At 34.5% G+C, this 15290-nt stretch overlaps 2 protein-coding genes across 2 annotated transcripts in view; one reads left to right on the top strand and one right to left on the bottom strand.

The window, feature by feature from the left end:
- The window catches only part of LOC120346088 (neuronal cell adhesion molecule-like), a 33680-nt gene that overhangs the window by 6073 nt on the left and 12317 nt on the right, over positions 1-15290 (bottom strand). Inside the window, exons 12-23 of the mRNA XM_039415737.2 lie at positions 14913-15120; positions 14196-14376; positions 13999-14109; positions 13717-13914; positions 13158-13278; positions 12143-12327; positions 11860-12006; positions 11259-11405; positions 10743-10881; positions 10313-10464; positions 9840-9974; positions 9300-9488 (exon numbers count right to left, since the gene is read on the bottom strand). Of these exons, the coding sequence (XP_039271671.2) occupies positions 9300-9488; positions 9840-9974; positions 10313-10464; positions 10743-10881; positions 11259-11405; positions 11860-12006; positions 12143-12327; positions 13158-13278; positions 13717-13914; positions 13999-14109; positions 14196-14376; positions 14913-15120 (1913 nt within the window). The remainder of the gene's footprint in view (positions 1-9299; positions 9489-9839; positions 9975-10312; positions 10465-10742; positions 10882-11258; positions 11406-11859; positions 12007-12142; positions 12328-13157; positions 13279-13716; positions 13915-13998; positions 14110-14195; positions 14377-14912; positions 15121-15290) is intronic.
- On the top strand, positions 1619-9263 carry LOC120346089 (uncharacterized). The gene is made up of 2 exons (XM_039415740.2): positions 1619-2239; positions 7395-9263. Exons 1-2 carry the CDS (start codon positions 1795-1797, stop codon positions 8342-8344), a joined length of 1395 nt encoding a protein of 464 aa, XP_039271674.2. The 5' UTR covers positions 1619-1794; the 3' UTR covers positions 8345-9263.

The raw sequence follows: 15290 nt of genomic DNA, 5'->3' as shown, positions 1-15290 counted from the left end.
TGAGGTTGCAACTTTCACAGACGAAAGGTATGAGAATTTAATATCAAGTGTAATATTTATCATATAATAAATATGCTTAAACATAATATGGAGAATCACATTCAAAGCATGGGGAATGTAGTTAGCTTGTTATAGACCGCTGTAAAGTCGACAAAAATTGCTACAAGCCACAAATTCTGTGCAATCGAAGCGTACATTGTAGCAGCTAAATAGCGTGTTGTCATAGCGAAGATCAAATACTTCAATTTCAACAAATGTGTGTTTTGTTCAATTTTATAATGCTAACTATACGTTGTAGATAACTGATTAGGTGGAATAGACTCGGCATAGATTAAAGTACTATAAGGTTGTACTACTGATAATATCACAAAGCGTAATTTTGGCTTTGTAATAAAAATACTAAAAACGGAAATATTAAAAACAGTCATTTCAAACATTACATCATTATTGAGCTATTTCTGATCGAAATTCTAGGGAAGGTTGCACAGAATTGATGCTTTCCGATTGACATATGTCATTGAAATTGGGCTATTTTTAGTATTTATGTGAGAATTTTTTTGTTCTGAGTTACTTATAAGAAATAAAAATAAATAAACTGAAAGACCCACACCACCGATAAAATATATTTTATTATTTATTCACAGTCGTGTTAGATGACCGATTCTCTTTAATATTTCGGATCTATTACCTATGAATTTTATTGCCCTATTAGGAGTGGAATTTACACCGAATTATAAAGTCGATTTCCTGTTAAGCTAGCCACAAATTTAACGAGTCAGTAACATGGCGAAGAAGACTCGTGGCAGGTGGTAGATATTAGCAGGTACCAACACGACGAATAATCATGTTACAATTATGCTTAAAGTATTTACTAGCTGACATAATCCTAGTTCTTTGCCAGTATTCAATCCAATATCACCGGATGATAAAAATGTTTTGAAGGGGGCCCGGGAGGGCGGTAAGAGGGATTAATTCTCTGTTGGTGTGAACAAAACATAAAATTGCTCATTTTACTTTAAATTTTTTTTAAATGTTGCAAAATAAGAAAAAATAGGCCTAAAATATTGAAGATGGGTAAAATTTGATTAAAAATACAGTGTAGGGTTAAAACTGAATAATGAAAATTCCAAACATAAAAGGTCATTAGATGCTGGTTATTGGCATATTTAACTATTTACTGAATTATTTTTTGTTTGAGAACACATCGCATAAAGTTGGAAGAAGAGCGTTGATATTGTTCTCTCGGCTCGAAAATTCATCTGCCTTATGTCCGGGGGTGGTGCCAGAAGCGCCACGAGCGGTTTTCAGAAAAAAATTGAACACTGTATTTTGTTATTTTACATCGACTCAAACCAATAGAATCTGCGACGATGAGAGGTAACAGAGGGTTGGTAATTGCAACAGTTGCATAAAGTCAAAGCACTTCATTTTATCGTACTTTTTGTACTTGATGTTATGGGCTGGGTGCATTTCTTGGCTTTCGAGTTGGCAATTTTACCTCATTTCCAGGAAAGCCTATTGTAGGAAATATTGAAACAGCATATTTTGTTTAAGTTTCATACCTACGATCAGACATTCCAATATTTAAATGTTTATTTGTCTTCCCCCGCATTTCAGGGATTTAGTGATAATTTAGGCTCTTACGACACGGCAGAAATATTTGTCGGCTGATAAGAAACTATGTTGAAGAGTTGTTATAAATAGCCCGGGGTTGGATATCTCACATCTGTGAACGAAAAGCAAACTTTGAAAAACTATCGATATGCGACAATATGCTGTTCCCTATTGCAACTGATGAAACTGATTCGTAGACCCGAGGATCGTCACTCACCATGCAGGGTAAATCGTTCAGCAATAATGGTGTTTCAAATGACACGCGACAGTCAGCTTGAGATTACAGTCAGTAACAATATTAGTAAATATTTCTTCTGGCCATCTTACGGCGTTTCACAGAAGTGCTGTTTTGTTTGGATTGTATTGCTTTTGATGTCTTTTCCAACGCAAGGTAACGGTCAAATGGAACTTGGATACGGGGATTTACTTTACCCTGACCGATTGATGTTTGCTTCAACTAAAAAACCTCCGTCGAATGATCCGTTACGTGAGATTCGTGCTATGATCACAAGGGTTATTATAACAGCAGAAGATCGAAATCAACAACGGTTCTTTACTGTGTTCCGAGCGTCAAGACACGGCCACGTAGAATTCGGATTTCCGATGCCACATGCCAGACCAACAGGTAAAATATTTTCATCATAATCAGTCGTGTTATTCAGAACTCCAGAAATTCTAATGTCGTTGCTTATAATAAACTCTTTGTGGATACTTTGCACTTAATCAGACATTTCCAATAAATAGATATTGCAGGATATGTGTGCCGCAGAGCTTGATTTATCTTTAATGATTATTAATTTTGTAACGTTTTGTGTGCATGTCCGGTGAACCAACAAATGACCGGAGACTTATCAGGTAATATCAGGAAAAGTGTACGTCAAGGTCATGTAAAAATAAAGATTTACTTATTCAAAAACAGTAAACCCGGTTGATTTAAACTTTACAACCGTTTGAAAAAAACATTTTCATTTATGATTTAGGACTTCTGTACAAATTAATCGACCGACTAGCATTTTCAAATACCGCGTTGGAATCGAAATATTTCACATGGAATTTTATCTGCCTTTAAGTAAACTGGGTTGCAGTAACCGCGTGAATCATCGGAGGTTGCTTTTATCTTAATCTCGAAGTTAATGTATCACGGGCTGCAGACGGAAAATAGGGTAATAATTTTGATGGAGTAAAGCTCATAGATTACAGGTGCTAAATTTCAATTATGACAACACCATTTATGATTTCGCACTGGTGAACATACGAGAACAAAATTGTTTGCTACAGGCAAAGTATTGACAAAATGAACTGACGTCATTGCTTATTTATTTACGTCAGGTTAACAGTTAACAACAAAATAATGTTCATGTTTGTGGTAAAATCGATTGCGTGTTGTCGAATTTGTTTTATACAAATTAAAGTGCACCATGAACACAAGTTGGTTTAGGATTTTCTGCTCATGATCAGAATTTAGGTATTCTGAATTTTAGATTTGCGATTCATTTCGCTGTCGAATATTTGAAACCGGTTCATTGAACATCGAAATCATTCTAAAAATAGTAATTTTCATCATCTGAATTTCAATAAGCATTAATTCGAGCTTCATTCATTCGAGACGTGCATGAACCACAGGCATTTTAGTTCAGCTTTGTGTGTTCGTTAAACAAAATTCCTACAAATCACTCATTCGTTTGATTCCACGAACTGAATTGCATGCGTGCGATATAGTATAGTCAATTCATGAATTATATGTTTCAGGTGTTGAAATAGGTTATATTTGGGTTACTTCCTTATCGGCCAACTCCAGTTTTGCATTGTCTCCTTTATTATGAAGGAGCGGAAATAATGCAAATCTGTCTTTAAGGTCGGTGACCCCGTGCCGTAAAAACAACAACATATAAAGGCAAAAAGTCACCTGTTATCGAATGCCGTTTATTATTTTTGTCACGTACCATAATACATGATTGATCAGGATACAGCTCAATAAGATATTAACACAGTGGAGTCAAATGCGTATCCATGAGAGCAAACGTAAACAAAATATACGAAAATGTATTCTAAGTATATGATTTCAATTTGCCGCCCCTCTATCCGAGGTAACAAAATTAGCAAAATGAGCTTATTCGATTCATAATTGTCATTTATCAAAGTCGTTTGAAATTATAGAACGTTTTACAACATCATAATTTGGACAATGCAACCAGCCAAGAACCATAATCCACTCACATTTAGTGATAATCGGTCTTTTTGTTAAATTAACATCAAAACGACTTAGTTCGCATTTTATGCGATTATGGAAAATATCCCTGCCAATTTTAGGAATAAATGACGTGTCAAAAATGCGGGATCAAAAGTTTACTCCATATATATATATATATCGCGGTCGCGGTTTGCGAAACTAAACCAAATTAACCCCATCAACATCATTCGTAAACCTTTGTAAATTTTGAGAGCGATGGCAAGTTGGATGATTGCCCATAGTCAGAATCGGAGTGTGATCGGGTCTTCTCTAGTATGCATCTATAGAGTTTTTTAGATGTTTTGGTAGTGCATCAATTATATGGATTTTAAGAAAACACATACACCAGACATGTGCCTGGAAGTACGTAAAATTTGTATATTTTTAAATTTCAATCGCTCAGAATATTGTTTTATGAGCATCTACGATTTCTAAAATTGTAGACGGTCGTAATCTTACAGACCCGACTGCAAGCTTTGATCTTTGAGGAGATCGAAAAAATAACATTTTATGATAATGCTTGTGACAGTTATTTTCAATATTAACTATTAAAAAACTTTATTTATTTGTTTCTGTTTATATTTTCACTTACGTGAAATCTGACTCAAGTTCATAATCTGAGCAGATGTAGGTTTGGCTGATGCTAATCGGATCAAATTTAGGTTACCAGTGAATTTATTAGTGTTTGTCCATTTAATGTTTGCTTAAAGATAAGTATAGATCTTTTTATAAACTGTATCATTGGCTACTTATGGACATGGCTTCTTTTATGTCAGTAATTTTACTTCTTTTATGTCAGTAATTTCCATTCCAAAGTCAACACCATTTAGTCATATGATCGCAGCTGCCAGAAAAAGAATTGTTATGAGGTTTACATCGACAACACATTATCACTGAACAAATACTAGATTTAAATGGATTGCAACATCAAACATGAGTTCGCGTGACGCCAGTATCATAATAAAAATCTTCTAGACAAGAAAACAAGAAAACGACTTCATTTTACTAGAATTCGTCAAGTATTGGATGAAGTAGGAATTTATTATAGGAATAAAATAAACAATCATTCATTTTCTAATTCTCATAGAAATTCGTCGTTTGGGATACGGGGCTCTATTATCATTATTATACTGGTCTAAATATCCAACCAATTTCATTTGTCCAAGTAACAATTATGTTTTTTACCGTTTTTTTAAACTTGAGATGTAAGAAACAAATTTATCCTAAAATGTGTCTTCCCGATAAATTTTCAGATCAAATTGATGGTACTTGTAATGCTGTAAAAGCATGAAATGCTGTTTGTTTTGAGTTTAGCAAAAGTAACAACCATGATTACGAAACGATACAACAGGTGTTAAAACAATTTAAACCCCTTTGAGAATAACCTAATGAATAATCTTGTGACAGTCAAGCAATAATGCGTTCACATTTGCTGGTCATGAAAAATATTAATTATTTTTACTCAGGAACTAACTTTGAGTTCGAAACTATATTTTTAAAAATTTACTTCACGGCGTGCTATCATAATATAATGCGTTATCATGTGTAGATTTATGATCCGTTCGTTATACGTCAAAAAAAATTTCGCTGGAATAGCGCCGAAAATTCTACATTTTTTTCATTAAAATTATGTTTTATTACATTTACGAAAACACAGACTTTTAGAATAATTTATCTACATAATGTTACCGTATATGTGTGTATTAAAACTCTGACATTGCATAACATCTATTCCTAACGAAAAGGAATAGTACAAATCGCATAGAAACGTTTGCGGAAAAATGTCACCAAAACACGATAGATTGAGCAACTGTAACTTACTACATCCATTTTTAAATTAGCATTCAATTTTGAGTGCAGCATAATCTAATCGGAATGATTAAATGATGTAATTGCCGCTATTAGAATGCATTCCAATGAGGAAAGTGTGAAGATATTTTACTTATGCAGTCCAGTATTCAATATCTCGTTTTAACTGTGATTGATATAGCCTTATAGCTTGATCATGGAAGAAATATTCATATAAATTATCTGAATCTGATAGTTCACATATTTGCTTTGCACCGCATTAACAAGAAAAATTCGAGTTACATATGTATTTAAATAAATGGACTCCTACATCAATGTCTCATATCGAGTACAAACCCACTAAATAAATATGCCAAATAAAATAAATAATAATACGAGAATAATTCTTTAAATTCACTTTGAGGAGTTGTTTTTCCACCGCAGACTATGTCGTTCATCACTTTTTAATATTTGTTTTTCGCGGGAAACAAGATCTATGATACAACTTAGATATAGTTGCTGAATATTGATTACAAGTTATGTAAATGAAAAAACCTTTTGATCTCTTTGCTCCTACAGTTTATTGTTGTTCAATTTAGATTGAATACCGTTTCTATATCGTTTCTATTTGGTTGAGTTACAGATGAGTATTTCATAAAATGGATATCGTAGCACTAATTGTTCCAAAATGATTAGTTGATTCGATTTTCCAAGCACCGGTAACAAATCGGTTGTTTCATTTTAAACAGATTATATTTCAGTATTCCTATAAACCTCATCGTCCTCTTTTGAGTCACGTTCCTCATCCAGTATTAAAGTATTATTGTAAATTAGATTATTGAATATAATATGTTAAATGAGACATTCTGATTCACGGCCGATGTACGCGATAACCATTTGCTCACATTATGGTTTCGTGACATACCAAGTCTCGCGTGCTGATTCACATCTATAGTATACAGTCATATTTATTTGAATGTAAACAAGCATCCTTGGTACACGGAAAACTACTATGTTTGAAAGTATCGGGTTGGGTGTTGGGGTTAAACCTGTAATCAACTAATCAGTCCTGACTAACAGAATGACCATTATTAGCCGCAAATTGAACCTAAATGGACGCCATAAAACGGTAAAAAAATTTAGAAAGGCTTCAAAACCCATACGATTACTCTGTCGAAGAATTTACAGAAAGTACTGAAAACTGAACCGTCATCGCTAGTATGAGGTCGAAAAATCAAACCTAGAACACTTTCACAGATAACCGCATGACACAGGTGGAAAATTGTATAAGATATTGGCGAGAGTTTCGTTTTTACTCCATTAATATAATCCTTTAATTTGATGATGAAAGGTGAGGGGGAAATCGCACGCTGATTGCGTTGTTATTGTGCCTATCTCCTTCCTGGTACTGTGTCAATCAATTTAGGTTTGTACAGTTCACAGAAGATTATAAATTTACTGTTTCCTTGAAGCAGTGCGAAAAAGTTAGCTGCCAAAATGATTGGCTTACTTGTTCGCCAAAGAAGCGAAACCCTGTTGTCAGAATTGATCCAGTAACATTTACCCTAAAGTATATTATCTAAACAGAAATAACAGCACATTGAGGAATTTACGGATTACGTTATTGTCGTTGGACACATATTTATCAAAATCTTTTACGTCAAGAGGCAATAACAGTGAAAATTTAAAAGTTACTGATCGTTTTCACTACTGAAATTTTGCAAATAAATTTCATTTTTCTAAAAACTTTGATTTTTTTCAGGTTCGCTCGAGATATTTGATGCCACAGAAATGTCTTCATTATGTTGTCCTCCTGGAATCCGAATGGTGGCAGTCCGACACGTGTGTTCAGATTCATATCTGACAGTGGACTCATTTGGAGAATTAAGAGCATGTCAGCTCAGTGATACTGGACGTGTTGCACCACTCCGAATGCACACACATTGCATCGACGGAGAAAAAATGCACACATGCACAGAATCTCCTTACTTTTATCTTGATGCTCTCTCCAAAATTCGATCGGGAGAGGCATCTACAACAAAGCTGGGGTTGAAACGTTATAAGATACGATTTGAAAGAAAAACTTCCACATCTAGGATCAAACAAGTATTTTACGCAGACGTTGTCGGTTCTGCGTGGCAGGTTAGACTTCGTACACAGAACAGTGTATTGCGAAGGGCCACAATAGAAGCGGCAAAAAAACTATGGACACGTAGTCTACATGTTTTATTTCGAAGGACGATAAACTCATATAAAATGCGTCGGAAGAAACGAAACTTCTGGCCACAAAAATCGCTTTGTAATGTTGACCCTTCTGTCGTGCGTGATTTTATCATTAACAACATTACATTGACGCAATTCACAGACGCAATAGAATCAACATGGCGATCAGAGCCTCTTGTGGCTGCTTTGGCCTCGACCATTGCGTGGAGCCAAATGAAATCTACACACAAGGACGTATTTGTAGTCATCACAGTTAAAACTGTAAAGAATTTTCTTCGTAATGCGCTAATGAGAGTAACAGAACTGCATTGTCTAATCAATACACAATGGGGTCGCTTGTCGAACGAGAATAAACTAAAACATCTAGAAAAAAGTTTAACAATATCATGGATCCAGAGACGATCTGAGGCTAGACAGCTTGTCATTAGCGCAATGGAAAAAACGATAGATTCGAAGCTAACTACTTTTTTAATTCAAGAGAACGGCTAAGACAGTTTGGTTAAATTTGTGTTATATGATCCAAAGGCAAAAGTAACTTGCATAATTCCATGTTTTTATAAAAACCAAGATTGGGTAATTTTGAATAGTACAACGAAAACGACATTTGGCAATAATTCATACCAAATACTTAATCGATGTGAGTAATAGATTCTTTCGATATTGCTATTTCAGTTAAATTTGTCATTCACGTTTCATTGTTTTGTTTATAGTGTACAAATGAATTTAAACAACAAGTACTAGTCAATGGTAGAACGACTCATACATTTACATAGTTTGCATAAAATTTGGAAAGTTTATAAAATTAGTAAAGTATCTTTCAAATGTGTCTGTTTTCATGATTTTCGCTATTGTACAGATGAAGTATGTTTGATAATCAATTTTTGTAGTTAATTGCTAATTAATCGATCCTTTAATTATATACATATAGAAAGTAATTCAAGTATAAGTATTTGAGGTTATAATATCATTTTATGTCTTTCATTTTCATTTATTTTTTCTTTACATCAGTATCAGCATCAACAGTGTTCCAGTCTCTTTGTTACCAGCATATATCACCATTTAGTTAAAGATTATTGCTCAATATTTTAAATTATTTTCGTAGTTTTCATCGTTTTTAACTTTGCTAGCCGACCAATATTTTTATTCCCGAGCTTATGTCTTTTAGACTAGTTTTAATGTTATTTTATTACAAACAATTGAACAAATAATTTAGTAATGTAACATAAATACAATTAATTTTCACGAAATTTTACTCGGTTTTTGATTTGTCATGAACTGGGCGAAATTTCAATTCAGAGAGCTAATTATTGCACGTGTACTGTTTTTGCGCACAGCAACCATATTCACCACGATTTTTCCGACCTTTCCCAAGAAATATTATCACAATTACAAAATATTATGTATCTTTCATATCAAAATTGCTACAAATTATTGTTGTACTTACATAATCTCCCAGTCGTTTTGTATTTTGTAGAGTTAGTGACCGTTTCTCCGAACTCATTGGCTGCAACAATTCTAAATTCGTAGAATGTACCCGGTATTAAATCATTGATAGTTGTTGCATAGTGCCATGATTCAGTTGCATTTTTAATTTTGCTTGACTCCCATTTTTCTTCATTTTCTTTGCTTGTATCTGAAATTGTTATATTCATTATGAATAGCTATTTTAGATAGATTTAGAAAAACAAATATAGAAAAGAATGATTTTTAACGAAAACAGATACAATGCAAAATATATATATATACATAACAACAGAACAGCGTTTCAAACAAAAAATAAATTAGGACAATTGTCTTATGGTGGTCGATTACAGTGTAATTCATGGGTAAAGTTCTGCGTTTTAATTTCGATCAGGTATAAAAGTAAAAAATTTTTGAAAAGATTCTAAATTAAGAACAATTTCGATCAAGTATACCAGGAATGGACGTGTTTTTCTCACGGATTAAAATTAAGAATAAACTATTTTTCTTATCGAGCACAAACCTGTTTCAGAAAGTCTATACTCAACACGAAATGATCGGACAGGAATTCCATCCTCAAGATCTTGTTCTGGTGTTTCCCACGACACATTTGCTAGATTATCATCAGTTATAACGTTGTATCGAGCCTTGCCTGGACCTAAAAAGATAATAAGGGATTAGTTTGAAATTATATTTTGATGAGTTCCCATACCATCGTGACATTTCAACGTGTATTGGTTGTTTAATAGCTATATTACGGGGATGTAAAACCACAAAAATATGGACACATGTTTCCTCGAGCCATATTGTATATAACATAATATGCTGTCTTTTTTTTTGGTCCTATTTTTTGTTTTGTTACGTCATATTCTGTGGATCAGGTCTGTTAATCCATGACAATGACCATTGCGCAATGTTACACCTATACATGAAATTGCGTTAGCTTTGAGAAAACTGCAATGAAACTACTAAGCATCGAATATTTATAGTTCCCACTTCTTGGTTCCAATGTTTTTGCTCCGATGGTTGCGCAATCATCTCCTATTCCACGTGATGTCTCCGCACACAATGTCATGTTATACATAGCGCCTGATTGTAAACCAGTCAACTTAACCTTCATCTTTTTCGTTTCACGAGTGTCTGATTTTCTGTGGAATGGATGAATTTGTTTCATTCTAAATACCATATTTTAATATGGTATTGAAGTGATAATCGGATAGGTCTACACAAATATCAGGATGAACAGATCATTGGAAAAATCGAAGTTACGCAAAAGATCAGTAACCATATTGCAATTCCAATGCGTCGCATACATTCTCCGCCTTTATTTTTTATTCAACTTGCAGATATTATCGTTAGTAACAATTCAATCACAGAGCGGTTTATACAGAAATTATTTTATTTATTATTGAATGCATTGACATACGTTTCATTTCCATTCATCCATTGAAGCTGTAACCGATAGGATATGATAACGCCTTTGACTTTTGTCGGTTCTTTCCATTGCATTTGCAAATCATTCAACGTCGTTTTTGTCACCGCAAAATTTTCCGGTGCATCTGGCTCTGAACAGCAATATTATAAAAAAGAAACAATGACCTATTTTTCATTGCAGTGGCTTGAAATTTTATAGTCATTTCTAAATGAATTATTTATTACTGGCATCCATTTAATATCAAGTAACATTTCTCATCAAAGAGCCAAAACTTAAGAATCTGTCCTTCACATTGGTTATATCATCAATAGCAATATATTTTCAAAATATTGTGCCTAAAACGAGATATTTATTTTTTTCTGAAGCATGAACTGTGTTACTTAACAACTACATTGTTTACTTATTCGCGCACACTTCGTAGTGACACAATTTTCAGGTTATGTTACGCGTTATGCCGTAGTTTGGGCGACTAACAAACATCTCTATTAAACAAATTCATAAACTTACTTCCTTCCGGAGTTTTTAATTCAATATTTTTTGAAGGTTTGCTAGGTCCAGCTTTGTTTGTTGCACTGACCGTGATTTCATAATCAGTGAATGGATCCAGTTTTAAATTAGTTGTCAATTCATTGGGATCAACCTCTTTTAGGATGGCTGTGAAAAAATAAATTGTTAAAATATCAGAGTGCTCTCGTTATCGAAATGTCACCAGAGGTACCCTTGTTCAATATCAAGGTAGATCACCGTGCATAAGACAAATGAAAGTAAGAGTTTATACGTCAAGACGACATTACTCGGGAACGTTTTGTTTACATCAATTGCCAAATACAGTAGTCCGTTGGAATGTACAGGCCGACTTTGTCCATACTTTACTATAATCTTTATATGACTCAATTTATATACATGGTATTGAGCGATTGGCATTTTCGAAAATGACATTATAACTTGATTTTTCTTTTTTCAACGTAAGTTGACATCATTCTTGTATCATTCCTGATTTTTTGTATACACCCATGCGAAGGTAATGCCTTGTCGCCATTCCCGCTCTATCTTTTTCATCGGAGACTTCATCTTTAATTTGCAGTATTTAAGAAAAAAAAATGTATACATTTGTTTGAATTCTTTTCTTTTGCTTCTACAATGTATCCTGTTGAAAGGCCTCTCATTTTTTCATCTGGGACTGGTTTCCATGAGACCGTGACGTCATTATAGTCCGATATTGTATGTGTCACTTCAGAAGGAGACTCCATAGGAACTGTAATTCAAAATAACTAAGTGAATGGTGTAATGAATTGTTTTCATAATAAACTGTATAGTCTATGAGCATTACTACCCAAAATATGAGAATAGAAACGAGCAACTTAAAGTAGTTACACTTTTGAACATATTACCATCTTCTCCGGAGTATCCGACAACAACAATTGGGGCAGGAGCCTTTCCTTCTTCATCGTTTGCACTTGTAACATTGATTAGATATCTTGTGTATGGCGGAGTTCCCGTTACAATATATGACGTTATATCAGGATCATCAATGAAAGGAGCCACTTGCCACGTACAGTTGGATTCCATACACCAGCTGAAACAAAAATGTACTTCGTTTTGCAACCATATTTTTCCTGATATGCGGTCATTCCAGGTACTTGGTTTTTAAAGGCTTGTTCCAGAACAAAGCCGATTTAAAATTTTATAAAAATGATATTTGTTTAATTTATGATCAGTTTGATAATTCTTGTCCCAAATATTTATTATTTAGAAGGTCAAAAACTAAAAGCGGTTGAATGCAAAAATTTTGTCTAAACTTTAAAATTCTACTGCTTCGACCTTAAAATTAATTGAAATATCGTAGACCCGCGCACCCCCTTCAACTCACTAGTCACTACCCGATCTATTTGAGTGATTGGCGGTATACGTGTATTGTCTGTAACTTTGAATTTCGTATTTCCCGCAATTTTTAAGTTATGACGTCACAATACAATCAACATGATGATGATGATGATGCAACGGTTATTATGACGTCATAATGTTTAACATGGTGCCTTGTTAACGAAGGGCCTCACGAATGGCATAGCTTGGCCAGTGGTTCTCGGCTCTCCTAAAACAAAATTTATAGTTTTTCCGTTTTATATATTTTCTATATACATATATTATGACACCGCCTAATAATACTGATGTTCGTTCGGTCTTAATAACCACGTCATGCTGAAGAAAACAGTCGGCGATTTTAACCATATTTGACCTTTCGAGAATGCGCAATCGCCCCCCTGTCGCCCTATTCAAATTGTTCGCCCCTGTTTCATCTCTTTTGCTCCCCTGGGACGATATCGCCCCCCTTTGAGAACCACTGGGCCCTGGACCTAGGGTCTCTGATCGTCTAAATACGGCACCGCTGATGAGCGATGTACTCACCTAACTTCGTATCCGAATCCTGGTCCAGCATATTTCATCACATCTATTTTATCCCATTTTATCACCATGTTATCAGGAGATGTTCCTGCGCCACTGACACCAGCTGGATTTATTCGAGGAGCTAAAAAGAAAAAGGAATATCTTATCGGCGGGTAGAGTTCTTGTTAGACATAAATAAAAGTCATATCAGTATGGAAGGTTTCATTTATTCCAACAAAGGCGCTATCAGGAAATCCACCAATGAATGAAAAGCTACCAGCTTTAGTTAACAACCAATGCCAAAAAAATAAACAAGGTAGTCAATGCTTGAAAAAACACCCATACTGTTAGGCCAAAATGAAAGACATGTCACTTGATTTAGCATGTGTAATCGTTGCTATATTTCCAATAGAAAGGAAAATTGCCTGCCTATATATGATGACTTTTACCTAGTTTTCCATAGTCATTTTACGGAGTAATAATAACCTTGAAACATTTTGAAGAGTGTACATGAAAATATGAAGTTATATTAAATTAAATTGATTTATGTTTTGATTATTTTCAAACAATGTGTACGTACCGGATGCAGGAGTTTTATAAGGCTCAGTCGCTTCACTCGGATATTCACTGAGGCCGATACCGTTTTCAGCCCACACTCTGAAACTGTATTCTACCCAAGGTTCCAATGCTTCAACGTTTATTCTGGGTTCGACTGAAGTTGTAACATACACCCACCTTCCAGGATACAGTTCTGATGCTTCATATTCGATATCGTAACCTGTAAAATTAGTTGGGTGTTCAACGAATTGATGTTCCGATACACAATCGTATTTGGAAATTGTAAGTCTTGAGTGATACATACTTTGGACAGGTGAATTGTTATCAATTGTTGGCGATTCCCAATTGAGGGTTCCAGAATACGGATCATTTTCGTCAGCTGTGAATGTCAGACCTGTTGGTTCATCAGGGACATCTAGAAAACGAAATCACATTAATTTCATTACGTTAATGTTGTGGTTGAAAATGCATTGTCTCTTTTTTAAATTACTCAAGTTTTACCTTGAACTATAAGTCTAATCGTAGTGCTTGCGGTGTCAAATTCAGTTTGAACGACAACGTTGTATTCGCCACTGTCTCCAACAGAAACCGAGAGCAACTTTAACTGTATACCAACACTCATGTTATACCCGTCCTTGTACCAAGTAACTGTACTCCATTTAAGATTGCCATCGGTAAAGGTCTGTAAATTTTAAGTAAATGTTAAACAAATTGAACAGATGAAGATTGCACCTCGAAATGTGAAGCATATACTATAGCTGATTGCCAAGATACTTAATGAAAAGTTTATTGTTGTAAGACCACTTGAACGTCGCAGATCTTTTGTACAAAACCCCCGCCCCCGCTAAAAAAATAATTGTCCGGTTGGGGTGAGGGCTAGGAATGCAGATTGCGCTAAAAATACAAACTCTAACCCTGCCTGGATAATTACTGATTGACGGGTGTTGCTCCCAAATCTCACACTTACATAAGAAGTGCAGAAGATCTAATGTTGCTTGCTAACACTCTATTATCACCCTTAAGAAGACACATGAAAAGTCATAAGTTTTCATCATCTTGAGATTGTGATCGGCCAAGCAGTATTACAGAGCAAGACAATCATTGGAAAGAACACATGCCGTTAATCGAAAGGACACTATACCTATAGGTGGGATACATCACTTGAGATTTTCAATTGCTGAACGTTTTTTTATTCGATAATATACCAACTGTCTTTACCTCAACAGACATTGCTACGTCTTGACCCTTTGGTACTACATATCGATCCTTTTCGCCGGTAGGCCGAACGATAGTTTTTTCTAGTACCAGCAAAGTGATATTTATGGCTGTTGTTCCGTGATTATTGCTACCTCTGCACTCGTATATACCAGAATCGTCTATGTTTATATTTCTTATTTTAAGAGCTCGGTTGCTTTTCATCTCAATTCTGAAATAAAAAATAATAATTCTTGTGTGATTTAATGTCGTACAAACAACTTCTACTCCCAAAAGTTGAGGTTTTATATTTGTATCTATACAAAAGCTTCGCACTGACTGTGTTTAGAAAGCACAATCTGAACGTATTATAAAATTGAATAATAGAGATGTATTGAATAG

Source organism: Styela clava, chromosome 8 (genome assembly GCF_964204865.1).
Source record: "Styela clava chromosome 8, kaStyClav1.hap1.2, whole genome shotgun sequence".
In the NCBI taxonomy this organism is placed as follows: domain Eukaryota; kingdom Metazoa; phylum Chordata; class Ascidiacea; order Stolidobranchia; family Styelidae; genus Styela; species Styela clava.
Note: the sequence above shows the minus strand (reverse complement) of the source record. Positions and strands in the feature narration are given on the sequence as shown.